The sequence below is a fragment of the Bactrocera dorsalis genome, chromosome 1 (genome assembly GCF_023373825.1).
Source record: "Bactrocera dorsalis isolate Fly_Bdor chromosome 1, ASM2337382v1, whole genome shotgun sequence".
Classification (NCBI taxonomy): domain Eukaryota; kingdom Metazoa; phylum Arthropoda; class Insecta; order Diptera; family Tephritidae; genus Bactrocera; species Bactrocera dorsalis.
Window position 1 is genome coordinate 2,635,289 of NC_064303.1, and position 27,759 is coordinate 2,663,047.

The 27,759-nt window shown below is 37.5% G+C and overlaps 2 protein-coding genes across 3 annotated transcripts in view; both read right to left on the minus strand.

The window, feature by feature from the left end:
* LOC105232344 (protein real-time) overlaps window positions 1–21,007 on the minus strand; it is a 37,535-nt gene extending 16,528 nt beyond the window's left edge. Inside the window, exons 1-2 of one of the 2 annotated variants that reach the window (XM_049446431.1) lie at window positions 20,694–21,007; window positions 19,762–20,209 (exon numbers count right to left, since the gene is read on the minus strand). In XM_049446431.1, coding sequence (XP_049302388.1) covers window positions 19,762–19,824 — 63 coding nt within the window. In that variant the 5' untranslated portion in view covers window positions 19,825–20,209; window positions 20,694–21,007. Of the gene's footprint in view, window positions 1–19,761 lie in introns of both variants that reach the window. The other variant, XM_049446432.1, reaches the window with a different exon arrangement.
* Window positions 21,008–24,106: 3,099 nt separating this feature from the next.
* LOC105232346 (SUN domain-containing protein 3) lies at window positions 24,107–27,470 on the minus strand. The gene is made up of 5 exons (XM_011214000.4): window positions 25,838–27,470; window positions 25,320–25,751; window positions 25,171–25,263; window positions 24,784–24,950; window positions 24,107–24,436 (listed from the first exon to the last, which is right to left on the minus strand). Exons 1-5 carry the CDS (start codon window positions 25,979–25,981, stop codon window positions 24,406–24,408), a joined length of 867 nt encoding a protein of 288 aa, XP_011212302.2. The 5' UTR covers window positions 25,982–27,470; the 3' UTR covers window positions 24,107–24,405.
* Window positions 27,471–27,759: the final 289 nt, after the last annotated feature.

Here is a 27,759-nt window from a genome sequence, read left to right on the forward strand (position 1 = left end):
CTCAGTAAATGGAAAGGTTATGCTGAGTGTTTGGTGGGTGGAAAGGAATCATCTACTATGAGCTGCTCCAGCCTGGTAGAAGGACTGATTCTACATTTTACTGTCAACAACTGAAGAGAAAGGGTCTCGTGTTCTATAAGGATAACGCTAGACCACACATATCTTTGATGACTCGGCAAAAACTGGGAGAGCTTGGCTGGGAAGTTTTTATGCATCAACCATACAGGTCTAACTTTGCACCATCGGACTACCATTTGTTTCGGTCAATGCAGAACTCCCTTAATGGAGTAAAGTTGGCTTCAAGAGAAGCCTGTGAAAATTACTTGTCGCAGTTTTTTGATGAGAAACCAGTTTTACACTAATGAAATAATGTCTCTAGCGGAAAAATAGCAAAAAGTGGTCGACCAAAATGGTTATAATTGATTCATTAAAGTTCATTATAAATACAAAAAAATAAGTTGAAGTTTGATTAGAAATACGAAAAGACTTTTTCGACTACCCAATATATTTATACCCTGAACAGGGTACTCACATATTAAGTTTGTCACGAAGAAGGCAATGTCGGAGACGGTAATATATACATATATGATCAGTATGATGAGCTTAGTCGATATAGCGATGAGGTATATATAGAACACGAACTAGTTCCTCAGTTTTTGAGATTTGAATTTTGCATCCGCTCTGTTTTCACCAAAAAGCTGCTCATTTGTCAGAACCGTCGATTATGAACCACTATAGCTTATAGCTATCAGGCAAACTGAATGATCGATATTGTTAATATTGAATCACTATAGCATATAGCTGTCATACAAACTGGCCAAAGTTCTTGTAGGGAATCTTTTGTATTGTTGAAAGATTGCACCGAAGCTAACGTGTTTTCCTGGGTTTAAATGCAAAATAATATAAAAGTTAATGAATCGTTTTATAAGTTCTGCATAAATTCTCAGGCAAGCGTAACTCAAAGCATTTTATTGTACAATATTCGAGTAGTTTCCTCTCAGAGGCTCGTTTTATGAGCTTACTGGTATAGCACAAGCTCGTAAACCTAACCAATCATACAGTAAGACAGCACATTCACATACCCATTTGCCATATTTTCATTCATTACCGCACTTCACTTCATTTCCGTCCGGACAATAAGACATAAAAAGGCGCTTAAAGTAGAAAAAAGCGACAAAAACAAATAACGATAAAAGCTACTGAACGAAATGAAAAAGAATGAAATGAAAATCAGAGGAAATGTAGCGCAAACAAAAACAAAAACTATGATGTGTGAATCGTATTTAACAGTAAAAATAATCTCAACACATGGCGTGGTAAAGAAAAACTAATAAAAATCTATTTATGTAGTGTTTGCAATTATTTGCAATTTTTCTAGGCAAGCATGTGTATGCCTCGCCGAGCACGACCGCAAGGACCGCACGGAGTGTGTGGCAATTGGACGCATTAATGTTCATAGTGGAGTGCTACTAGTCATGGATTACTGTTTGCCGTTGCGAGCTTGTGTGAAAAATGCTGGCGCAACACCCACACATACACACAGGAGCCGAGTCCTTCGTTTGAATTTTGTGCCTGTTACATGTGAAGACGCAAATGACCCGCCCTCAACGGCGAGCGTGGTAAATTAAAAAACGTGGCAGCTGCACAGCGGCTCAACTGTCGCAACGCGCACCCTACAGTTCTCGGTCTTAGCCGGGCTTAGCGTGCGCGTCGTCCTTGAATGCGGCAATCGCATTAAATCCTCCTTAAGTGTTCCGTTACGTGTGTGTGTGTGTGTAGGTGTACTCACGCGAATGCTACGCTGTTGCTTTCCGGTTTTTTCATGTGATTTGCCTTTTCTAACAATTTGCCGCACTTGTTGGCTGTTGCTGCCGTTCTCGCGCAAGCTGTCGCCGCTCTCGCTTCTGCTACTATCCTTCTTGCTCCTGCTGCCGCCGCTCCAGCTGCTGTTGTCGCCACTGTGGCTGTTGCTGCGTCAAACTTTCCGCCTATTTATAGACGCATTGAAAGTTTAGCACTTATGTGGCGCAAACAGTGTGCGGCGCGCGTGTGTTGCTGCCTCTGATTGCAAATATTTGCATGCCGTCCACGCGCGCTTCTCGCCATGAATGCTAACGATGCAGTTTTTTCCATTCTGCAGCAGAGAACTTTTTCCTGTGGTTCCTGGTTAGTAGGTGGCTAACGGCCGAGTGTTCATTGTTGCTGCTGCCGGTTGTGTGCGCACACATCCTTTGAAGTTGCTTGAAATTTATTCCCACGACTTGTCCACCTGTTTGCTGTGCTCTCAGCTTGCTGCTGGCGAGATTTTAAATTTACAACTTTTTCATGTCATTAGCAGTGTGTACATATAATTTTCAGTGTAAACTGTTGTGTGTGATTGCATTACCGTTAGCTTGTCGCTGATATTAATGCGAATATGACAGTAATGCAATTTAAATAATTTGTGGCGTTCAACAATAAATTGCAGTCGTTAAATTTTATATTCTTCCTTATTTTGGCGTAAAGTAAATAAATGTTAATGAGGAAATATACATATACTATCGGCTAAAAAAGGAAGCAAAGAAACATGATGAGATAAAATTTTCAAGCGAAAAAGTTGCAAAAAGTGTCTGAAAAAGCACCTGAGAGTATGCAACATTCTGTAGAGTTAGTATACATTGAGGAGCCAAAACCACTTGCAAGTCAGTAAAAACGACCTTCCGGAGACAGCCAGGTAGCTTGATGAATCTTTTTATGCTGGAATCTAGTACTACAGATAACCATATTTCGGGCCCTGGCGAAGTCGATCAGCCTCAACCCATTTGGGGATGTTTCCTCGTGGAGGCTGAATTTACCGACCGTAGTGCCAAAGATACCTTCTTTGCCCACCCTGGCGTTGAAGTCGCCAAGCACGATTTTTACATCGTGACGGGGGCATCTCACATAAGTGCGCTCCAAGCACTCATAAAAGGCATCTTTGGTCACATCGTCCTTCTCTTCCGTCGGGGCGTGGGCGCAAATCAGCGATATGTTGAAGAACCTCGCTTTGATGCGGATTGTGGCTAGACGTTCATTCACCGGAGTGAATAATAGTACTCGGCGACGGAGTCTCTCTCCCACCACGAATCCCACACCAAACTTGTGCTCCTTTATATGGCCACTGTAGTAAATGCCACAAGGACCTACTCGTCTCTGTCCTTGTCCCGTCCATCGCATTTCTTGGACGGCGGTGATGTCAGCCTTTGTTTTCACGAGGACATCAACCAGCTGGGCAGCGGCACCTTCCCAATTAAGGGACCGGACATTCCAGGTGCATGCCCTCAATTCGTAGTCCTTATTTCGTTTGCCATGGTCGTCATCAAAAGGGGGGTCACTCATCCGAGGCTTGTTATTCCTTTTCATTGGGTGTATTTTTTACGTGGCGGGTCCCAAACCCAACGCACAACCCTATGCAGGGGATGTTTCGCCTTCTCACTTTAGCTCGCCTTCAAACGGATGTTCTTAGGCTACCCAGAGGATACTTGGTCAAAGACCGGAAGTCGTGAGCTGTTTGAGTCATATGTAAAATAATCGTTTCTGGCTACTCCCAAGTGAATGACGATCAGAGAACTTTCCTCACTTGCGTGAACTTCTACACATGACCCCATCCTCCACCGTAAAAGAACCTTACATATTTTATTATGTATAAAGATTTTCTCGTACCTACGATAATTGATCCACGTTACCGAAACTGACAAAGGTTTCTTTTCGGGTAAAGGGAGATCAACTCGGCAGGACTCCTCGAAATTATTTGGGACTTTTGATTTAAACAAACTAAGACTGTGTTTACACCAGGAATCTTTTGTGGCCCAAACCGATTTTTTAGGAGAAAAGACGCCGAGGAAAGACGAAGGTATCATGCTACTCGTCTTCGGGTAGCGAACTCTATGTTCTTGTTCGCAACATATTTTTGAAGCACAAAAAGAAATTTGCCAATAATGAGCGACAAAAGAGTCCGCGTGTGAAAGCAGTTTAAACAAAAATAAAAGAGAAGGAAAAGGTAAGACAATGTTTGAAAGTGTGAAAATATATCACAAAGAATGGTCCTCAAGAGGAGTTTGGAGTAGCGCCGTTGCTAATTTTTTCAAAATTTTTTTTCTCATATAAATCTCATATATTGTTACAAACATACAATATTAATAAAGAAATTCAGAAATTTTTGGAAAAAAATATTTTAAACTCGGCCATTGCCAGGATATTTTCGGTGACCCCTCGGAAAAAAGGCTGTATTTCCGAAACTATTACGCAGATCAACTTGAAAATTTATGACAATATTCCAGAGGTATCATAGAATTTAATAAGACAATAAGAAAAATTCGATTTTTTGAACCCCCTGTAACCCCTTAAGCGATTAATCAAGTGGAAGGTCTAAACCTTCGTTTTCCACTAGCTCGATAAGCAGCCTAATTTTCAAAATATTGACTTTTGGTAGCATTGTTCCTAATTTATAACCTAAAGCCATTTTTATGAGCTGACGACCAACAAAGCCGATAAGTGGGCAACTTTCGGGACATTTCAGCTACCAAACATGCACGGGCACGCCACTGAGGCAATATCTCAGCTGTCAGCTGATAAGAAGAAATCACTAAGAAGCAATAAAATTTATAGTTTACTGTTTGCTAAAAGAAAAAAATATCAGAAAATCTTGAAGTACTTCATTATACATATTTACGTTTTATTCTGCGTCACTGCGTACTAAAAATATTTCCGGCCAGCAATTTGTGTAAACAGGTGTGCAGTTAACGCTCTCAACAATGTACCTACATACACATATACTTGTACATATCAAGTGCTACGCTATATTTAAAACTTCTTGCTAATAAGAAAAGTACACACACACACATAAGCAAATAAAGTCACACGGTTTTAAATTAGCCTTACTTTGAAGAGTCTTTACGCGAGAGACTCGCTCGTCTGCATATAAACAAGTCTGGATGGCGCAGTGCCTAGCGTCTTGGCGTGCTTATGTGCTTATTATAGTTAAGTTCAGCATGTCGTATGAATGACTAACGGTTATACGCCGTTTTGCCTTTTTATTAGTGCAAAGCATGTGCAACACGAGGCGCTGGCCATAAATTTTGTTCGTTTTTTTATATACATATATGTATGTATATGTGTGTGTATAAATCATTGCCACTAGCATTTGCTTCACAGCCTTGAACTTCAACTCGGTGGCCATAAATTGCATGCTTAATGCTAGTTTCTGCGCTTGTTTTGGTATTTTTCCCCTCATCGTGTTGCATTTCTAGTGTTCGAAAATTATTTTGAGAATTAGCCAATTCTGGTTTAGCGCACGTGCAATGTCTAACGTGTGCAGCAAGGCAAGCCAAGCCCGCAAGCGCATTCATTAGTGTGGAAATTATGCACAGAGTTCGAGCAGATTGGGAAGCGATAGCATTTTGTGCAAAGTTTTGTAGTTACTTAGATACAATATGTTAGTATGGCAGTGCCAGTGGCTGCCATTTGTAGCTGGAATTATTTGAGAGCAAGAAATAATGCTAACTACGGCTGCACAGAAGCAATTATGATCTTCAAAGGTGCATTTCCTATAACATTCAAGGGTATAAAAAAAATGATTTTTTTCATTTTGAACGTTCAGTTCGTATAGTGTACTGATCTGATCGATTTCTTCAGAGATTATAGCGCTATCTTAGATAATAATTTGGGCTAAATTTCATGGCAAAACTCGTTAAATAAAATAGTTCTCCATACAAGAACTTAGTTTTGGTAGGGCCGTTTGTATGGTAGCTATATTCTATAGTAGTCCAATACGAAATATATTTTTGGAGACTCAAGAGTTTCTTTGGATAATAATCTATGTAAAATTTCGTGAAGTTATCTGTTTCAATAAAAAGGTTTTCCATACAAGTACTTGATTTTGATCGTTTGGTTTGTATGACAGCTATTAGATATAGTGGTCCAATCTGAACCATTTCTTCAGTGATTGTAGAGCTGTGCTGAATTTGGTAAAGATAATTTGCCAACTAAAAGAGTTTTCCCTACAAAGGCTTGATTTTGATATGTCAGTTTGTATGATAGCTGAATGCTATATTGGTCTGAAGAGGATCATTTCTTCTGAGAATATATTATTGCTTTGAAGAATACTTGAAGTCAAATTTCGTAAAGATATCTTATCTAATAAAAAAGTTTTCCATACAAAAACTTGATTTTGATTGGACATGTTGTATGACAGCTATAAGCTATAGTGGTCTAATCTGAACCATTTATTCGAAGATGGTAGTGTTAGTTTGAAGAATAGTCTGGGCCAAGTTTTCTGAAGATATCTTCTCTGATAAAAAGGTTTTCCATACAAGGACTCGATTTTAGTCGGTCATGTTGTATGACAGCTATATTCTAAAGTGGTCGATCCGCACAGTATATTCGTAGATTGTAGCTTTGCCTTGCCCAACAACCTATTTCAAATTTGGAGAAGATATCTTAAAAGAATACTTCTTGGGATGGAAAGGGTTCGTGTAAAGATCGATATCTCGAAAACTGGGAGACTGAATGGACTCAGCTCGACCCTTTTACGTATACCCTTTCCGAAGTTTCCTTGTGGTTGTCATAAGCTTCAAGACAAACTCAATATACCCTGTTCAGGGTATAAACATAAAAAAAGATTAACACCAAACAAAAAAATGGCATAAATATTTCCTTTTTATTATCATATAAGTTATTACCTCCTCTTTTTGCAAATATTTTGTATTATTTATTAAGCAAAATTTCCAAAACTCCCACACACAATAACAATGCGTTTTTATTACGGTAAATTAAGTAAATATTTAAACATATGGTGAACGGCTTGCAGCTCATTGCTTATCATATTTCTTATCAGCATTTGTAACAAATGCCAAATAAGTCAAATGGGCGTTTATTATAAACATATAAAATTTACATATGTATGCTTCCATAAATGTATGCATACAAACATATATAAAAAATGCAATATATAAAAAACCAATTAGTTCACACCCAATACACACCTACATATGCATAGTTCATTGGAAAAGCTTTGGAGGACATATTCAGCCAAAGTTTGTGAACTAATTATATTTCTAGCGGATTATTATAGACCGCCACACCTAATTGAATAATTAGGTAAAAATTATTAACAATTAAGCTCTGATATAAAAAAATTATATAATATATGGTAAAGTATTGATCGAGTTTTTGCATTCAATTGCTATCAATAATACACGGAGCAATTAGTGTTGTGGTAAACATTGCTTCCTGCTACTCCCATTAATTGTGATATCTACATTTTTCATAGTTGAACACATAAAAAAAATTATAAATTTATCAAAATACTCGTATATGCATTTTAGCGCATAACTCAAAAGTTTAAACATTGTTGACTGCCTAATTTCTTAGCAAAAGGTTGAAATAAATATTTTAAGAGGTCACCGTCGGTAGCAGATGATTCATACATACCGATAAATATGTACTGGGGTGCCTGTTATTTCAGATTTTGATTTGTTTTTGCAAACGCCTCCTTAAGTAGCAGGTTTCTGCGATAAAAGCAAGCATCTACAGTAACAAGCTCTAGTTAGAAATTGTATAGGGATTTGTTTTACAATTTTGCATTAAGCGCGTAAATCTACAACTTTGGGAAGGTGATATTCTATTATAAAATTTATTGATCTATAAAATTGGTTTGAAATATTTCTATCATAAAATTACCCTTATAGAAGTTATACGCAGTTAAAGTTATGCAATAAATGCACTAAGCGTTGACACAGGTGATTTATGCATTCTGCGTTACTCATACGACATGGCACACTGTATGTATGCAGTAAATGTGATGTGTACTTTTGACCGGATATAACTTCAGAAAAAGTGTTCTTATGAAATCATTTGGAGAAAATTTGTACAGCAAAAAATTTTGTATTAAAATATCACGTTTTTAAAAAGGGTCCGGCCGAATCAGTTTGGATAGCTGGACAGTAAATTACCTATATACCTGAAAATAGTTTGAATTTTAATAGTTAAACTTTGAAAATATAAGCAAAAAACCCTAATAAAACTAATGTTGAAGTGTAAATTGTTTCAGAATATCAAATATCACATTGAGGTCATAAGAAACCCAATTTCCTTGGTTATGAGTCGTTCCCAGCGTATGTAGTCGCTTTAAAAAAGCTTGCCACTGACCTCCAACGCTAAGGGTGCGAACAGAGTGGCCGCTTGTTGCCGAGCCGAGCCGGCTGACGCTTATTCCGAGAACTTGTTCATGCGAGAAACAAGTTTGAGTGTGCATAGTGGATGCGAGAATCAGCGCTGATATTTTATCTATTATTTGTGTTTTATGTATGTTTGTATGCATTTGTTTGTTGTTCATTCGTGTTTGTGAAATTAAGTAAAAAGATATGGATTCGTCAGATGATGAGTATTTAGCTTCGGCTACTGTTTTAAAGTATTTTATCAATAAAAAATCATTTGGAAAACATCCAATAAATGATAAACGAAGTGAATTTGGAGAATTTCATCACTTATATAGTGATTTAAGAAAATATCCTGCCAAGTTTAAAAAATATACTCGAATGAGTATTGAAACTTTCGACTATATTCTCGAAAAGATTGGTGATAAATTAAAAAAGAAGTGGAGTAATTTTATTAAAGTACCAATATGTCCATTTGAACGCTTGATAGTAACTCTCAGGTAAGAATTTTTTGGTTTTATATATTTGTATTTATTGTATTAAATTCATGAATACATTTTTTTATAAATAAAAAGAAAAATTAAACAAAAAAATTAAAAATAAATAATATAAATTAATTAAGAGGAATTTAAAGATGAATAAATTACATTACACAAGAATGCCATTAAATGATGAATGACAGCATATAATTTTTGATTTCCCTTTTTCCAAAGAATTTTATGTCCAAAACTAGCTTTTCGCAGAATAAACATTGTTTTCGGCGCTAGAATACGCTTTGGAACTGTTTTCTCGCATTCAATCAGCTTTGCGCTCTGACCAGCTCGGCGCCCACTATGACCTGTTCGCGCTTATTTGTACTAATTTGTATAGTACCAGTTTTCTCGCATTGGTTCTCGCAATAAGCGTCAGCCGGCTCGGCTCGGCAACAAGCGGCCACTCTGTTCGCACCCTAAGGCAGACTCTTCTTGCATTTGACACGCATCCTCAACAAGCAATATCTCCAATTCTCCGCCTTTGAAGATTTTTGATCTTCTTTTACGCGGTCGTTAATAATGCTGTCTTTGTAGCGACAAAACCAATCACTGCACGTTGTTTGGCATGACGCAGCAGCTCCGTAAACTTTTTGGATTTTCGATCACCGCTACGCTTGAAAACCTGCAGGAAGCTCAATTTTTTTCTTTGTAAAACTATTGCTCGTGTTCATTTCAAAATTACAGTGAAAGTACTCCAGAACCTAACGTTGCAGTAAATAAATTTTCTTAAGTTACGTATACGCCCCCTACACCGCAACCTAATTGTACTCGTCTATATGTAAGTATGTACCTTCACTTCCAGCAATGGCAGGAAATGGCAACACAACTATGAAATTACACGCTAAGAAAGCATTTAATTACAACAAGTGCAACAACGCATGCAAGGTTTTCAAGCAATTCGTGGCAAAATAATTAGTTGCTTAACATTTATCGAAATCAATGCCGCAAATCGTGCAAATATTTCGGAAATTCAGCACTGGAAAAGTGTTGATGTGCTCAGAGTATAAAATAAAAACAATTTAAGCGTAAACGGCAAAAGCTATTAGCTGTTTTAATGAACTGATGATAAGAACCATATACATACAGTCACACCAACACTCACACCTTCCAAAAGCAATAATAATTAAATACAATTGTTTTGCTTCGGAAAACTGTAATTTGCGGCATTTTCACGGCGCACAAACCGCCAATCATTAATAGAAAAAATTAATGTGCATTTTGTTTATTGAAAACAGCAATTTTGATACGAGTATTCTCTAGCTGGAACGTGCTTTAACCGCACAGCGCAAATTATTGCGTTTCTAATAATTGGATAAATGCTGTGCTAAGCGCACGGCATACGAGTATGCACCACCCTCTCTTCGGATGCAGCCGCTAAATTGAACAGAATTGCGAATTTAGCGAGCTGTTAAGCGAGTGTGCGACTAATTTTTTCCATTTAGCGACTTTATCGAGTTTGAACCGGCTTTTTCACATACTTATGAATGTGTGTCTGTTTGTAGGCAAGCGTCAGCTGTTTATACCAGATGTGGTGGTCAGATAACGTAGCTGAGCTTTATCACAAAGCCTCACAACAGCAACAGCTCATATCCAACTAATTGAATTCGCTATTTGCATTGATATACATAAACATAAAAGCAAATGACAACAAAGCCACGACACTTTCACACACATTCCTCGTCGCATTCGTAGTCATAAATAATCATCTGTGTACTGAATACGTAGTATTTGCCTACAATGGACGGACTTAAATTGAGTTAAATTAACACTCGGCTGCAGCGTGATGATCGCAGTGAGATTTTCAAATTTTGCATGCGCAAAAAGCTTGTTTTGTGGCTGAGGGACTGAGTGTCAGAGTTGCGGTGGTTCAAAGTGGGGGCACTAATGAAGGTGTTAATGGCCGGGTGTGTGCTTTCATACAATCAAGTCGTTTATTTCACTAATGAAATCAATTGAGCGTTTTATGGTTGAAATTTAGCAAATTCTCTCAGGTGTGTGCAGAGCGTGACCACAAAATGCTTAAGTTGAGTTGAAATAAGTGAAACTCGAAACGTTGAAATAATGATGATGAAAAGTTGTTTTGTATAATTTTTACCAAGTATACTTTTGTTACTTTAATCAGCTAGTACATTTTGAGCCGAAAAGTATGCTATATGCATGTTTGTAGCCTACATTTAAGGACAGTAAATAAATAAAAAACGAAATTTGGTTCAGTGATATATTTCTCGGCGAGTATTTTACTAAAAGAGCCGATTAAAGCCGAGTTTACAACAACGCGCTAGTCGTTTCTTCTTTTTGCACTTTGGCGCCCATTCGGTATACTAAAAGCAACCAAGTCTTTCTCTATCTGAGATCTCCAACAGAGTCGAGGTCTTCCTCTTTCTTTGCTTCCCCGACAGATACTGCGTCGAATACTTTCAGAGCTGGAGTGTTTTCGTCCATTCGGATGACATAAACTATCCAGCGAAGCTGCTGTCTCTTAATTCGCTGAATTAAATCAATGTCTTTTCCATCGAATGCGATATTCGCCGTTGTCAAGGACCAACAATTTTCCACAGAATCTGTGTCTTGAAAACTCGTAACGTCGACTCATCAGATGTGGTCATCGTCTATGTCCCTGCACCATATAGCAGAACGGGAATAATGAGTGACTTATAGAGTTTAGTCGATGTTCGTCGAGAGAGGGCCTTACTTCTCATTTGCCTACTCAGTCCTAAGTAGCACATGTTGGCAAAGTGATTCTGCGTTGAATTTCGAGGCTGACATTGATGATGCTAATACCAGTCCCAGTGACGTGGGAGCCAAGTGGTCATTCATAACCAGACCCACACTGTGTATAGCTGAACACTCTTTTGGAAGATTGTACCTACTCTATTTAGCTCTGTGACTCGTATTATTTTCTCCAGCAATACATAGATTGATGAAGTCACACGATAGGGAGTCTCCTTTTCTGAAACCTCGCTTAATATCAAACGGCACGGAGAGATTTTTCCCGATCATGGCGGAGCTCTTAGTGCTGCTCAACGTCACCTTACACAGCCGTATAATATTCGCGGGAATGCCAAATTCAGACATAGAAACTCGGTAAATTTGCGACAAGGACTTTTGATATGATTAGCCAGGCTTGCCCAGATGTTGCTTTAGCAAGAAGTGATGTGGCATCAGGCCCTTTTTGGAGGGCCGAGAAGAGGTCGCTGATGAAGACCGTGCTGGGAGACCTGGCCTTCAAATCCAAAGTGAAAACGGTGCTCATTGTCTTTTTTGACATCAAAGGCATCGTTCACCATAAATTTGTTCCTCTTGGTCAAACGGCCAACGCCAAGTTTTACGTGAAAGTCCTCAAGAGACTCAAATGAAAGGTCAATCGGGTCCAAAAACATATTGTAGCCGATTGAAAGTTGCACCACGACAACGCCCCGGTTCTCACCGTCTTTCTTGTGAAGAGCTACTTAACCAAGGCTGGCATCTCAACTCTTCCGCAGCCGCCCTACAACCCAGATGTGGCCCATCCGGACTTTTTTGTTTCCTTGCCTCCAAAGCCAGATGAAAGGCAAACATATTGAGACGCCAGAGGGAATCCAATCAGCATGCACCTCGGCTTTCAAGGCTATTCCGGAGAATGCCTTCCGTGACGCCTTCAATGCTTGGATATCGCCCTGGCAGCACTGCATCGATGCAGAAAGAGCCTGGTTTGAAAGTTTTTAAAGAATTGTTATGATTGGTTCAATAAATTTTTTCCCCAGCAAGTTATCGCTTGCTCAGACAGACGAACGGATTAGAATCAAAATAGTGAGAATCAATTTCCTTCGTACTTAAAATGTATGTAACCTTTGTAGGGAGTATTCTACAAGCATCAGCCACATTCAGTAACCCTCCGACATTCAGCGGAAGAACTGAGTTCATATGAACATTCTGATCTCTAAATTATTAACACTCAGCTCTTGCCTGCTGATTCCCACAACAAATACGAAACCGTTCGGCAAAAATGGGAAAAGCACTGACCGTTGCAAATATCCCACGCAATTATCTAGTTATGTACATATGCATGTAAATATACTCGTATGTCTTGTAAAAAGCTGAACTTGATTGCAGAGTGTGTTGCTCCCTTAATTTGCCATCATCATTACATTATTATTATGCATTATGATTATGCATATTATAGCCAAATACGATTTCTCGCACAAGCAACGAGCATCTGCAACAATTTCTGTACAATTTTCCGGCTTCCTGCTTTTTACGAGGCAAAACTTTTTCACATAACTTTATTATATATTAATATTCATGTCGAAAACTCTCATATGGGCGATAAAATACTTACACTATAACCATGAATGTGCGCACACGCACACACACATACACACGCATCGATAGAAACCTGCTGAGAGGAGTTCTTTCTACGTCACACGCAGAGCAACATCAAACGCAGCACAACAATAACGAGAATAAAAAGCTAAAAAATTATGAAATCTTTTTTCCGTCACTTTTATCTCAGCCTTTTGGCATTTCTACTGCATTTTTGTTGTTGCTGCTTTCATTGCTTTATTGCATGTAAATGTGATATAATTTATGAAGCTCGCATTTAGTTATGCGTAAATATTTATATGTGGTTAATTTTTAGCACATGAGTGTATAAATAAAAATAAATATGATAAATACGCTAATTGGCATCCTTTCTGCGTGCGGGGGCAAATTCGTTTAGCCGAAGTGTGGGCGTTACAAACGAGCTGTGAGTGCCGAAAATAAACTGAATATTTTTGTATTTTTATTTGATATGTATTTGTTGTTATATATCAGCTTTTTTATGAGAGATCGGCGTCTGTAGTTTGCGTGAGATTTTCTTCTTCTTTCTGCTGCCTAAAAATACAGTTTTCCAACGAAAAGTAAACATTTTTCGCCAATAATTGCCTTATTAAATGCTCTGCATGTGCGAAGTGATTAACAAATAAGCGAGAAGCCACGCGCAGCACGGATGCACACAGGGTGCTACGTGTGGTGGCATGCTTTTATGGCCGCATTCAGTACATGAGTAGCTGTTGAAGTTAGAAAAACCCTTGGAACCACTTGAAAGTCCCCCAACTGTGAAATTGTGGTTGAATATCCCCAAGTATTTCAACATATATGTATATGCTCCAAAAAATTGATACTAGTTTTTCTCTAAGCACCGTTTTCAGAGTTGACGTGAAAATTTTTTGGAAAGACATTTAAAATTTATATTTTGTAATTATACATACCGCCCACGCCCTGACGGAAGAAAAGGACGATGTGTGCAAAGATGTCTTCTATGTATGAGCATTTGGAGCGCACCTATGAAAAGAAGGGCAAAGAAGGCGGGAGTGGGAAAAAAGGCACCTTTGGTACTACGGTCGGTAAATTCAGCTTCCATGATGAAGGGCTGACCGACTTCACCAAAGCCCTAAACTAAATTTATCAAGCTACATATCTGGCTGTCTCCGGATCGAAAAGCAACCAATGAAATGGATCATGTTGTGATAGATGGAAAACACGTCTCCAGTATTTTAGAAGCGCGTACGCTTCGAGATCCTGGCATTAACTCGTACCACTATCTTGTTGCAACGAAGGTACTCACCAGCCTCTGTGCAGCAAGGAAGGTTCGACGTTGAGAAGCTGAACGCCTGCTCTCTGAGAGCACTCATCAGCAACTGCAGACGAAACCATTGGTTTTCGGAAGAGGCAAAAGAACAGCTGATACGATGTGGAGTGTCGAGCCGTAGTGAAGAGAAAACAGACCGCCTACATTGCAACATTACAATCGACCACAACACGAGCGGGATGGGATAGATACCGAGAGTTAAAGAGGGAAGTGGAAAGTTTCAAGACCGGAGCAGACTCTTGTAGAATCCCGCAAAGAGGATCAAGTGACCGATGCCCAGAGCATACTAATATTATGGAGGGAACACGCCTCCAGCTTGCTGAGGCAGTAAAAGTACAACGCCAGGAGAAGGTGAACCCGATTTCCCAATCTATGATGATGGATCAGACGTTCCATTGCCCGGCCATGTGGTTCGAATAGCAATTACCCGTCTATAGAACAACAAAGCGTTCAAAGAACTGACAAGAAAAATGCATTAGCTTCTTGGTAGAATATGGTCGAACGAAAGCATGCCCGACGATTGAAATTTAAGTGTGCTTTACCCATAAAAAGCGGGGCCCCACAATCAGCTCCAACAAATAGTCGTCGCATTCGCCACTTGGTCCCCACGTCACTGTGAAGTATTTGGCAGCCCTCAACCGTTTTGGTTAATGTTTTGGGTATGAAGCGTGTCGATGCTACACTCATACCAAAAGAACTGAGAACTATTGCAAAGATGTAATCGAGTAAAGGTCTCAAAAGAGTTGTTCGACAAGGTAGGACTCTACATTCATTAAATACTAGTCACGATAGGCTTTTGAGTAAGCCGTAGAAACAGTCCAACAATCTAGTGAATGGCAGTGCAAAAATGAGCCGAAACCAAAAAATCAAAAATCGCTGAAGGCACTGAACACCATGACCACCATCAAAGTGGAGACTTATGACGAGTGTATGGAAAATTGAATTAAGCGTTGACCTGCTCGTATTGACTCAAGAACCCATTTTGAAGGCGACAATAAATATTTGTAGTAAAATACGTGAATATGTTAGTATGTTTTTTGATGGCCCGAGTCAGTTGGTATAGTTAATCAAGATCAAGAAAATGCTGCTATGGTAGTCAGGTCTATATAACCTGAACGGATCCAAATGTTTAGCTGGATTAATACCATCATTAAGAAATATGAACAGGGAGCTCAAAGAGGCTAGAACAAATGTAAGATAAAATAATGCGATATTTTACTTTAACATTTTACGAGGTTCCTTCCTGTGTTATTAATCATATTTAAATAGTGAGTTCGCTCGTCCATTCTCAATTTTAAAGACACACACCCTGTAGTAACTCCACTTGCTCCTAAAATCGCTACTATGTACATACTCATGTATTATTAGTCTGAAAATTTGTAATTTCTTAAACGAAAACACGTGTATTTCTTTAAACAAAACAAAAAATAAAAACAAAAACAAAAATATTTCTACGTAATTTTCCGCAGTCGCCTTTCATAAACAACAACTATAACGATCATTGTGGACCGAAGGTCTACGATTGTGTGTTTATGGCCGACTGAGTGGCGCTTTCACGCACTGGAGCAGCCCACCTGGTGCGCTTAATCGCACTTATATGCCGTTATTAATGTCTGTACTCACACATAAAAAGCATTAAATTCGAATAATTGCAAAATATGACAAACACACATACAAGTTATATGCGCGCATGTGTGTGCGGCTTTGTTTATTTGCAGTTAGTGACATTTTTAGTGGCAAATTGAATAATTGTCGACGTTCGCCGCTTTTAAATCTCTTTTATTGCGCAAACACTTGTATGTACATAATAATTGTAACTGTTAGTTTGTATATTTTGTTTTTGTATGTTGATTGCCTTTCGCCAACTCTCCGTTAAACGAAATGTTAAAATAAGTTTAAATTATGAGTGTCAGTATTCAAAATGGAATGCAAATTTTACATTTGCAAACTAGCAAATGATATGCAAAGCGACAACAATAATTGGTTTCCCTACAACAGTTGTCTCCCGACAATGAGATAATGCATGGCGTTGCATGAAAACATCTTAATGAGCAGCTAATTTACATATCACTTATACTGCTTGCTGCAAGTAGCTGCCGACAAAGCCGGATATACGAACTACTATCACCATTGTTTAGCTGATAAATATGAAAATGTGATGAGAGACCCTTGACTAGCTGTTGGGTAATATAGCTTGCTTGCCAGAACAATATTTTAACAAGAGTTTGTGTTGATTTATTAGTTTGAAAAAGAAAATTATGTATATAATTTGTATAATGGGTGATCCAAATAGAGGTACTTTTTTCAATAGCCTTTTTTTGACAGAACACGCGTGAGTCGTGTTAAGTTGTCAGTATTATTTGGCATTCCATCATGGAAAGACTTACGCCCGAACAACGTTTACAAATCGTTCAACTACATATATTACGAAAAATTACGTTCTGTAAAGAATGTGTTTTACGCGCTTCCCTCAACTTATGGTCAAAATAATCGGCTCACTGAGTTTATTATTCGCAACACTATCACACATTTTGAGTCTCATCATTCATTATTTGACAATATTCGACCAAATAGACCATGTCCAGCACGCAGTGAAAAAAATATAGCCGCCGCAGCTGAGAGTGTACTCGAAGACCGTGGAGAGTCGATTCGGCGCCGTTCGCAGCAACTCGGACTGAAGTTGGAACGACTTGACACATTTCACGTCGAGGTTTTAAGCTGAAGGAGTACACAATATAGCTTGTGCAGGAACTGAGCCCACTCGACCTTCCCAAGCGACATCGGGTCTCTCTATGGACTCTTGAAAAGTTCCAAGAAGATTCCACGTTTTCGAGCCCCATTTTTTTCAGTGATGAGGCCTATTTCTGGCTCAATGGATATATAAACAAGCGAAAATGCTGCATTTGGCACGAAGAGCATTTGGAGAGATTCAAGAGGTGCCATTTTATCTTGACAAAAACAACGGTTTCATGTGGTTTTTGGGCCAGTGGAATCATCGGTCCATATTTTTTCGAAAATTATGCCAGTGAGAATGTAACCGTCAATGGCGTCAGTCGCGCCATGATAACCGACTATTTGAGCATTGAAATTGAAGCTCGTGAACTCGACGACATTTGGTTTTAACAGACGGCGTCACTTCTCCTGCATCGCATTAATCAATGGATTTATTGTGAGAACACTTCGTGAGCAGATAATACCACGTTCTCGGCCGGTCGATTGGCCATCAAAATCATTAGACTTTTTCTTGTGTGAATGTTTAAAGACTAAAATCTATGCGGTCAATCTAGCTTCGATTTAGGCCTTGGAGCAAAACATCACACGTGTATATTTTAAGTTACAAGTCGAAAGGCTCGAACGAGTCATCGAGAATTGGACTCAATGGATAGACTATCTGAGATGTAACCGCGACCAACATTTGAAAGAGATAATCTTCAAAAAATAAATGCCAAAGGATGTTCTTTTGAATGGTAATAAACATTCCCCATTAAACTTGAAATTTCTGAGATTTTTCTTTAAAAAAGTAGGGAACCTCAAATGTATCACCCTCTGTAAGCATACACCGTTACATTGTGTCCACAGTGTACACGTTGAGTAGCCAATGTTAATTACCCACGCCAAAAGCGGCTGAGAGACAAGCAACCTTGGCTGTTGCCAACTACTGTAAATTATGATCAAAATATTTACGAAAATATATGGTCTAATAATGAGCTAGTTGTATTTGCTATTTTTGTTATTTAGCTTACTCTATCACATCGTCGGTTTCACGTGTTTGCTAAGTTCTAAATATGGACGAACCAGATTTTGGCAATGTAATGCCGGTATAATCGATTTTTTACCACTTCTGGCCCTTTTGCTGTGTATAAACATAGAAACGGTTTCCTGTTTTAATTATCAGAGAATATTATATTTCCATTTAGTTTTGCCATGGGTTGGCCCCACTAACGAACATAGGTGCAAAATTTAGTAATTTAGTTTATTAATAGAAGAAAGATTGCGTCACGTAATGTTGAGGACGAAACAAACTGTCAAACTTAGTAACAACAAAATTAATTGCAAATCCTCTCTTCTTTTCTTCATGACGTGAGTATTTACTTTATTTTCCCATTAAAAATTTTCCAAAAAGAAACCCTAGGAACGAAACTGTCATTTCTATTTCTATTACTTTTGGTAAGTACTTAGGAAACTAGCGTCAAAACTCGTTGAATTAAGTGGAAGGGATATCTTTGCCAAGACTTTCTTGAGCAGAAATGTAGCAGAGAAAATGTCATATTTTTTAGACATATATGAGCATAAGGCATCTGTGGACTTGAATTGCTTGACATTTTCCTATGAACTTTCTTTAGATCTTAACAAATCAGCAGACCAAATAATAAACTCAAGAGAATGCTATTGATTAGTTGCTTAGATGAGGTTTGTTGCGTTTATACCCTGCCACGAAGTTGGTTCCATGCAGAAGGAAACGTCGGAGACCCTTTCAACTATCTATAAGTAGGTATATCTTTGTCTTCTTTATTGGCGTAGACACCGCTAACGTAGTACAAATTATTCAAGGAGAGTCAAGAATGCGTTGACGCCGAGCCACGCCCAGTACGGCCATCAACATCAACTGATGATCAAAATAATTACTGGCGATCAGACTTGGATCTATGCTTACGACCCAGAAACAGAGATCAATCGACCGAATATTGTGGTAAAAGTGAGCTGAAGCCGAAAAAACTAGTCAAGCAGGTTAAAGCAAGGCTATGTTGACAGTTGTCCTCGATTAACGAGATTTGGTGCACTCTGAATTCCTTCCGGCCGGTCAAACTGTCGATAAAGGAGTCCGGAGTATTTTGGACGCAGTTGTTTTAAATATATCAATATGTCAACTCTATTCGGAATTCAACAAGGGTATTCCAACAACAAAAAACGGCCTAAAAATATCCACGGTGTAACCAAAAGTTTAGAAACGAATGTTTTCCTATAACAGTTCTTTCATCTTGACCTTTTAAGTGAACTCGGACCTGTACCGAAAGGTTTTAATTTTGGTGGAATGAAACCCGGAAAGCGCTTGAGTTCCGAGATTGCCTCACTCTTATACTTGCTCGGCTCACAACATCTCTATTCAATCTTATTAAAACTATTTAATTAAATAAATTAATACAAAATTGTCACAGACAAAGTACAGACGAGAATATCAATAATTGCCTCATCAATCAAACATATAGCCACGTTAGCGACGCTTTCAAGAAAAACAACCCATAGCCTCCCAAAAACACATTTTACCAAGAAATATTAAGTGACATAATTTCCAGCAAATTAACATTATTATTATTGTTAATCTAGGCAATAGCGTATAATTCACGCCACACAATAGACATTACGTAAAATGGGCGAACATCCGTCAATAACGTCAGACTGCCTTAGCACTAATGTCAACGCCATATTGGCCGTATTTACTCACCTTCATAACCAACTCGAACGGGTGTTTGTAGACCCTAACGGGCGATTGGAATTTTTGCACCATTTTTGTTGAGATTTTTCGTTAATGTATACTACACTCTTCTCCACTGTTGACAGAAATGTGCTGAGGATGTGATGCTTCTTAGAACCGTTAAGCTGGCGCTTAAGCTCTTCTGGTGCTTCGTTGTTTGTTTACTGTGTATTTTTACACTTTTCTCTTTTAACTGCACTTCTTAAGTAAGTAGGTTCACTTTGTATCTTTATTTTTTTTTCAATTTTCTTTAGTTATGCCTTTTGTTGCTCGTTTTATGAATTTTCTTTTGTGTTTATTGGACCCTTCGTTTTAGTACCTTCCTCGTGCACAAAATTACTTGCTGCCAAAGACTAATTACAAAAGCGCATGTTGGTAATATATTTTTTAGTTTTTTATTTTTACTTTGCGGTGAGCCCTTCAACAAAACAAATGAGCGGAAAAATGCACAAAAGAGAAATGAAAATTCAGCTTGTCAGACGCCAATGGCCGACCAACTGACGGCCTGACGGCTTTGTTGACTGTGGCTTTGTGGCGCGTGAGTGAGCGCTGCTGAAGGCTAACGACCGCCCCGACGCTTAGACCAACTGGCTAAGAAATCTTTACAAAATTCACAGCGCCCGCAATCGATTTCCGCTAATTGCTCTTTACTTGTTTGGTTGGTCTAGTTTGCTAGTTACTTCTTGTTATTATTTTGTATTTGTAATTGTTGTTAGCAACTTTTGACGTTTTGCCTGCGAGCTCATTCAGGGACTGCTGGTAAACGAGGCTAACCCTTTTCTTTGGTACTTTAGTGCGAGTTCGTAGACATTACACAATGAGCACAGCTATTCTGCCACTATTTGTTCATACATACATACATACACGTACATACATAGGTATGTGTGTATCTATGTACTTACGCTTAGGTGTATTTACTTTCAACTACTTTATATTTGTTTTCACGTATTCGTATTTTTTCACTTTTTTACTTTCGCACTGTACACAAAACACGAAAATACTTTGCCACCGTTAGTTTGTATTCCGTTTTATATTCGTAAATATTTCCGATTTTACTTTCTGTTAGCGTTTCCGCAAAATCTCAACTAAAAGTATACAATTCTGTATTCTGCTTATGAAGTGCACTTCAAAGTAGCTACAAAACTGTGTGTTCTTTCTGCAGTTGAATGCATCCGCGCCGTTCGCCTGGTAGAAAGCAAATGTAGGCAGCCGTGAGTTGACTCGCTTGTTAACAGCTCTGCTCATACGTATGTATGTGTATAAGTGTGTATATTCATTGATTGGAAAACCTACATTTATGACTTCTCTCGCAAGCGCTCAGAAAACTTATACATACAGATATGTATGTATACATTTTTAAATACTGTGGTGAGGTAAATATTAGCACTCGGTGATGCTTGTGTAGAAGACGTAGAGGCCATTCAAAAGGCTTGCACCAGCATACTGGCGGCCTTACCGGCCAACGAGCTGAAAAACTCGCAAAAGGTTTAAATATCTCCAAGTTACACGTGTTTTTGTAAACAACCAAAGGTTAATTTTTCGATTTTTACAAAGGTGGTTTTTTTTGGACAATGAACTTACTTAAAATTTTGTTTGCGGAAAAATTTATATTGTGCTGACACGTTTGAAATATTGCGGAACGCTTTCGGTCATCAAAAAAACGTTTAGTAGTGGTGCAACGAGTTCAAAATGGACCGAGCAATCGTTAACAGCGCTAGACGGCCATCAAACAATTGACAATTAGTGCTCTCATTGCTAATATGGGAGTATCATTTGACTCAGCTCAAACCATTTTGAAAAAATATTTGTGACTCTACATTGGTGTCAAACTCACTCAAATACGCCGTGTCATACTGCATTGGTTTTTCGCGATTTTTTTACTAAACAGCTGACTCATTTTGTTCCTTTACCATCTCTCAAAACCGCTTTCAACCTTTTGCTCCCTTAAGTGCCTAAACGGGTGACTTAGATCACGTTGCCTATCTAATTCAAATAGTCACATAGCAACAAGTTAATTAGAGTCATATATCGCTTAGATAATCCTATTAGGGGCGGCATCTGATTAGGCTCCATATGAATTCAGCAAACTGAAACCGCAACGAAGGAGATCCAGAAAACTTCTAACTTCAAAACTACTGCACCAATTCTTTTCAAATACTTCTGTACTTAGTTTTGAGTTATCACCGGAGAGTTACTTTTACTTTTGTTAATGATTTTTATTTTATAATAACAATTAGGCGGTTTTATCCCGCAAAAAATAGAGTTTGTTCCTTCAAATTATTCTAAAAAAGGTGATTAACTGAAATTTCGAAAGTTTTTTCGGTGTTACCTGGGGAAAACTATTATCAAAGAAATGTATCTTGATTTGTTTAATTCGAATGATCTAGCAACAAGTTATGAAGGGCGCTGCAATCCTAGTGGTCGAACCCTTCGAAGTAAAAAGAAAAAAATCGTGTTTTATGTCGTATTGGACGAAGAAATTAACAAAAAAGGGAAATTTTAATTTATTTTACGATTCAAAAATTCTCTTGACTACACTATTTTTATTTTTCTCGTCACTGTTTGCATCTTCATATACATATATACGCCGCTTATACATTTGTATTTGTATGTATCTGCATCTCAAACCGCCGAACTGTTACCACTTTTATGTGCTCGCACTTGGAATGAGCGAGATTTGATTCTCCCCATTGGAAAAACTCTCACAGCGCTAAAAAAAGTGGTAAAAAAATCGTCTTGCAATGTTCTGCCCAACAATTGGCTTTTTCCGCGAAGCATTTCTGCTTCAAAAGCATAATTTTACTAAATATTTTTTGTTATTCACTATAATATACACTTCGTTATAAATATTTGTATAATTATTTTGTGCCAATTAGCATTTTTACTTTGAAATTATATAAAGAGACCAAAGCACACGCACTCAACACTTCCGTCGCTCGCCACTTTCTAATGAACACTTCGTTCCAAAATACTCGGACGTGTTTGTATGTACATAGCTATGTGAGTATTTATGTGCATACTCAAACGATATAAACAACTTAACACCACCCCAAGCATATACACTGGCATACATACATATATGTATATGTGTGTATATATGAGAGTAAAAGTACATCAATCATTTGTTTGGAATAGTGGGATTTCGGCAGCAGAACAGCTGTTACCAGCGCTGGTAGGTGTAGATACATAGATACATGTGTGTCTGTCACAGATATAGATACTGTGTGTATGGATTAATCACTTCCCAGTATTTGAAATAAAAGTGTTGCATACAGTTAATAAAATATTTTAATTAAAGTTAAACTTTTTTAAATGAATTTGAAAATAATTTAATTTTTTTACGTATATACTATTTGTATATAGCTAAATATTATATAATTAAAAAAAAAGCGGATTCAGCGATATAATACCCTTCACTGATGCATTTATTTTATAATAAAAGGGTATAAAAAGACATTCATTTTGATTTTGTTTAGTTTGTAAAACAGCTGTATGCTATAGTGATTCGATCTGAACAATATTATCGGAGATTGTGGCATTGCCGTGGACAATAAATCGTGCCAATTTTCGTGAAGATATCTCTTCAAATAAGTCAATTTTCCATTCAAGGTCAATCAGTTTATATGGGAGCTATATGCTATAGTTATCTAATCTGAGTAATTTTTTATCAGATTGTAGCATCGCCTTGGTTAGTAATCCAAGCCAAATTTCGTCAATATATCTCGTTAAATAAAAAAGTTTCCCTTACAAGAGCTTGATTTTGATCCGAAAGTTTGAATGGCAGCTACATGCTATAGTAGTCCGATTTATATAATTTCTTCAGAACTTATTAGGATGCCTGAGATAACAAGTCATGCCAAATTACAAGAAGATACCTTGTGAAATAAACAAGTTTTCCATACAAGCTTTTGATTCCGATCGTACAGTTTCTATGAGAGCTATATGCAATAGTGGTCCGATATCGGCGATTCCGACAAATGAGTAGTTTCTTGAGGATAAAAGAATGTGTGCAAAATTTCAGGGCAATATCTTGTAAATGCAGGCATATATATGTATAGTATATCTGTATATACAAGAGAGACAGCGATAACTGGTTCAAAAAAAGTTATATAAATAAATAAGGAAAATTTAGATTACCAAAAGTAGAGGTTAATTCGAGGAGCCTTATTTAGAAAAAAACGTCTCTTTAAATTTGAACATTAAGTCAACTAAGTACACTGTAAGAAAAGAAATGACAAACCAATAAAAAAAATACTAAATTTGAATTAAAATCATCATTTAATATATTTTAACGGAATAAATTACAAGAATTATAAAAAATACAATTCACATAGCACTTATGCAAAAGAAAAATGTTTTTCTCAGTATAGGTTTTAATAATGGTCTAAAAAATATACCAAACATAAGTGTAAGCAAGAAAAGTTAACAATTTTCTTTAACAAATATTTTACCTGAGTCATAAAAAAGTTGTAATAAATACTATTTATCGCATATACATACATACATGTGTATATTATATACCCTATATGAGGGATAAAACCTATAAATATGTGAATGATCTTAAAGCCTGTTGCCATTTAGCTGCTTACTGCTCGAAAACGCGCCAACTATTGCTCACTTCTGACTACGCCCATAGACTGCAATGCTGTCGGGAGAAAATATAATTAAAATATTAAAAAAAAAATGTTAAAAAAATATTAGTAAAAGTTTTTTTCTCTCTTTTTCCGAAACATCTTCTCTTTCAAACCCCTCTTTTAAAATATTTTTTTCTATATTTTTTTAAAATTTATTTTTTATAATAATATTTACATTTTTTTTTTTTATTTTTCGAAAATTTTCTCTTTCAAAAACCTACATATTAAAATATTTTTCTCTATTTTTTAAAAAAATATTTTTAAAATTTATTCGAAAATATTACTCTTTCGAAAACCTTCCTTTCAAAATAATATTTTTCTGTATTTTTCGAAAGTTTTTCACTTTTCAAAAACCTACCGATAGATGCAGGTGTATTCCGGATGCCCATGATTCGACTTGAACTTGAAGCGCATGTAAAGGTATTTGCATTCACTCTTCACCTCGTAATTCTGCGCAGGCGGATGCTGATTTGTGTAGGTGAAGTCACCAAATTTCGCTTCTTTCGATGAAGTAGCGGTGATGCCCTGTAGAAGTTGAATATTTAAATATATTGTAATGGAAGAAAATAAAACTTAAAGTGCTTTTCAGTTTTCTTGCAGTCTTCACATTGCGTTGCCTACATTTAGGAGACATGCGCGAAAGCTCATGCTGCATCTCTCTCTCTGTGTCTCTGTCTTTCGCTCAAAACCTCCAATCTAAACTCTACTCCCTCATAACGCCCACTAAAGTCACCCGAATACTTACGTAAACTTCGAACTCCTTCGGCGCACTCGTTGTATCATTATTGGGCGCATTGTCCTTGCACAGATGCGCCAACTCGAAACTCTCCACAAATATCTGCTGGTAAAACAGTTATAAATTTCTCAAAACACTCAACCGCTCTTATTACTCACCGCCTGCGCCAGCTTGATGGTCACCACCGCCTTCGCGCGCTTGAAAGCGAAGCAATTGCCTGGTTCCATGCCGGACCTTAGCATATTTATAGGCGGATTTGCGCTGTACTGCAGCCCGAGCACTGATCGCACCAGATTGCCGCCATCCAGCGGCTCGGCGTTCACATCCTGCACCTTGGCGCCCAACTCCTCCGCCGCATAGTTGATACGCGCCGGCACAGTGCGCTCCATTAAGGCGCCGCCCTCACCCTCTGCCGTCATGGTGTTTGCGGTCGTTGTCGTGCGGCCGGCACATTCTGTGAGCCGCAATTGCTTTTTCATCGTGTACAAGTCATCCCAGATGCCGGCCAGTCGCTTCTTCAGTATGCCGTCAACGATCTCATTTAAGTGCTTTGTGTCACCTTGCCCCGGCGCCGTGTGCAGCACAACGTGCTGTGGATGTGTCAGTGCATCGGTTGGGTTATAGAAAATATTAATTTTTAACTCAGTTACATTTTTCAAAACCAATTTCGACTCACCGCTATCTCGTCGACCTCCTCACGCAATCGGCCGAATTTGCGTCTATTCTCCAAATTACTCGAGACCAGTATGTAGATGAAGAAACCAATTAAAAATGTCGATATTAAATAACAAATGCAAACTCTCGTGCGACTTGGTTCCATCGCCTGTGTATTCGCAGTGCGTTTTTGAAGTTTACATTATTTCTTGATAATCAAATTTTCAAAAAAAAAAAAATTTGATGGAAAATTTTTGATTGTTTTTGTTGTGTATATTCGTTGGAGAGCACAAAAGATGGAGGGGACTAAGGGTATTCACAACCGGTATATATGTATGTATATGTACAAATACAACGGAAGTCCAAGGAATTATATAAGTACATACATACATAGGAAAACGATCCTTGAAGAACGAAATGTTTAACAGAAGACAATTTTTTAAGTGCGCAAGGGCTTGGAATTCAAACCCTTTGAGATCCTTATCTACATACTATATACTTATCTATTACTACAAAAACAAGAATTACCGGTTATTTTTCTGATTTTACCAGACAAGTATCGAAACCAAATACACTCAGGCGACCATTTTAGGCGCTTAAAGTATAAAATGCATAATTGTTACTCTAAATGAATAGTGCTTATAGTCTGAAATATATAACTTGAGACTTATATTTATATTTTTAAGTCTCTCTTAGTCCCGCTTATAGCTTGTGAGCAATTTGATTGAAGAAAAGAGTATAGTTCAAGATCAGCATCACAGATCTGTGTAGAAAGAAATAAAGAATAAAAAAACTCACCACACTTAAACTCACCATTTCTATATTCACCACACCTAACTAATGAAATTTTTCCGCTTAAAGCTTACATAACTTCACTTATATTAAGATGACTAAATGACAAAGCCAAATTTGCCACATCTAAGCAACATGTTATTAACTGATTTACTTATATTTTTACATTAACATGATATCTGAAGCAAAAAGAAATTCACCACACCTTAATTCACCACTTGTAACTAATAACATTCTCTTAAAGCTCTAATTCAGCTAAACTTCATTCAGTCTTCTGTATTATCATGACTTAATTCAACATACCTAGCTCACCTCACATTTGTCACTTACCACTTTTAAATTAACCATATCTAACTAATGATAATTACTTTCTTAAAGCTTACATAAGTTAGTTAAACTTAAGACGACTGAATCACCAATACTTAATTCAGCATACCTAATCACCACGGGAAAATTCACCAAATGTCACTAGCGTATTACTTACTAATTTAATTAAATACATTTCTATGTTTACATAGTATCAAAGAAACCCACCAAATTTAAGTTCATAAAATTTAACTAATTCAACTTATACTCTTAAAGCTAACATAATTCAGCTTATCACAAAAACTAAGTTCAATAATCTAACTCAAAACAGGCAAATTCAGCATTTCTCACCAATATATTATTTACTTATTTTATGACAATATTATGTTTATATAATATTTAAAATATCATGAAAACTCCCCACACCTAAATTCACCACTTATAAACTCACCACACTTAACTAATTACACTTTTTGCTCTTAAATCTCCTAAATAATACATCATTCCGCTAATCTTAAGATCACTGAATCATCTAAGCTCAACTCAACCTAACTTACTCACCTCAGGCATACCTTCCATAAATGCTTCTTCCTAGCTTCTCTAAGCAAAGTTACCTGCGTTTACTCAACCGCATATGCCTCGAAGTATACACATAAATTTCATCAAAAATTGATTACAACAAAAACTCCATAAAATAATATCCTCAACTCGTTTGATTAAAGCGTTGCTTTATTAAAAACTTTAGCAAGAATGTATGTGAAGAATGCGTATTTAAAAATTTATGTGTTGCTTTTAATCAGCCATTGCAGTCCCTGTGAAGCTTTAATTTAGTCTTCAAACTTTTGC

Excerpts from the sequence above, each read along its gene's own strand:
- LOC105232346 (XM_011214000.4), bottom strand. The coding sequence starts at position 25,981 with ATGGAACCAAGTCGCACGAGAGTTTGCATTTGTTATTTAATATCGACA. Across the intron at positions 25,752-25,837 it reads AGGAGGTCGACGAGATAGCG|CACGTTGTGCTGCACACGGC; the intron begins GTGAGTCGAAAT and ends ACACATCCACAG. Across the intron at positions 25,264-25,319 it reads CCATCAAGCTGGCGCAGGCG|ATATTTGTGGAGAGTTTCGA; the intron begins GTGAGTAATAAG and ends TTTTACCAGCAG.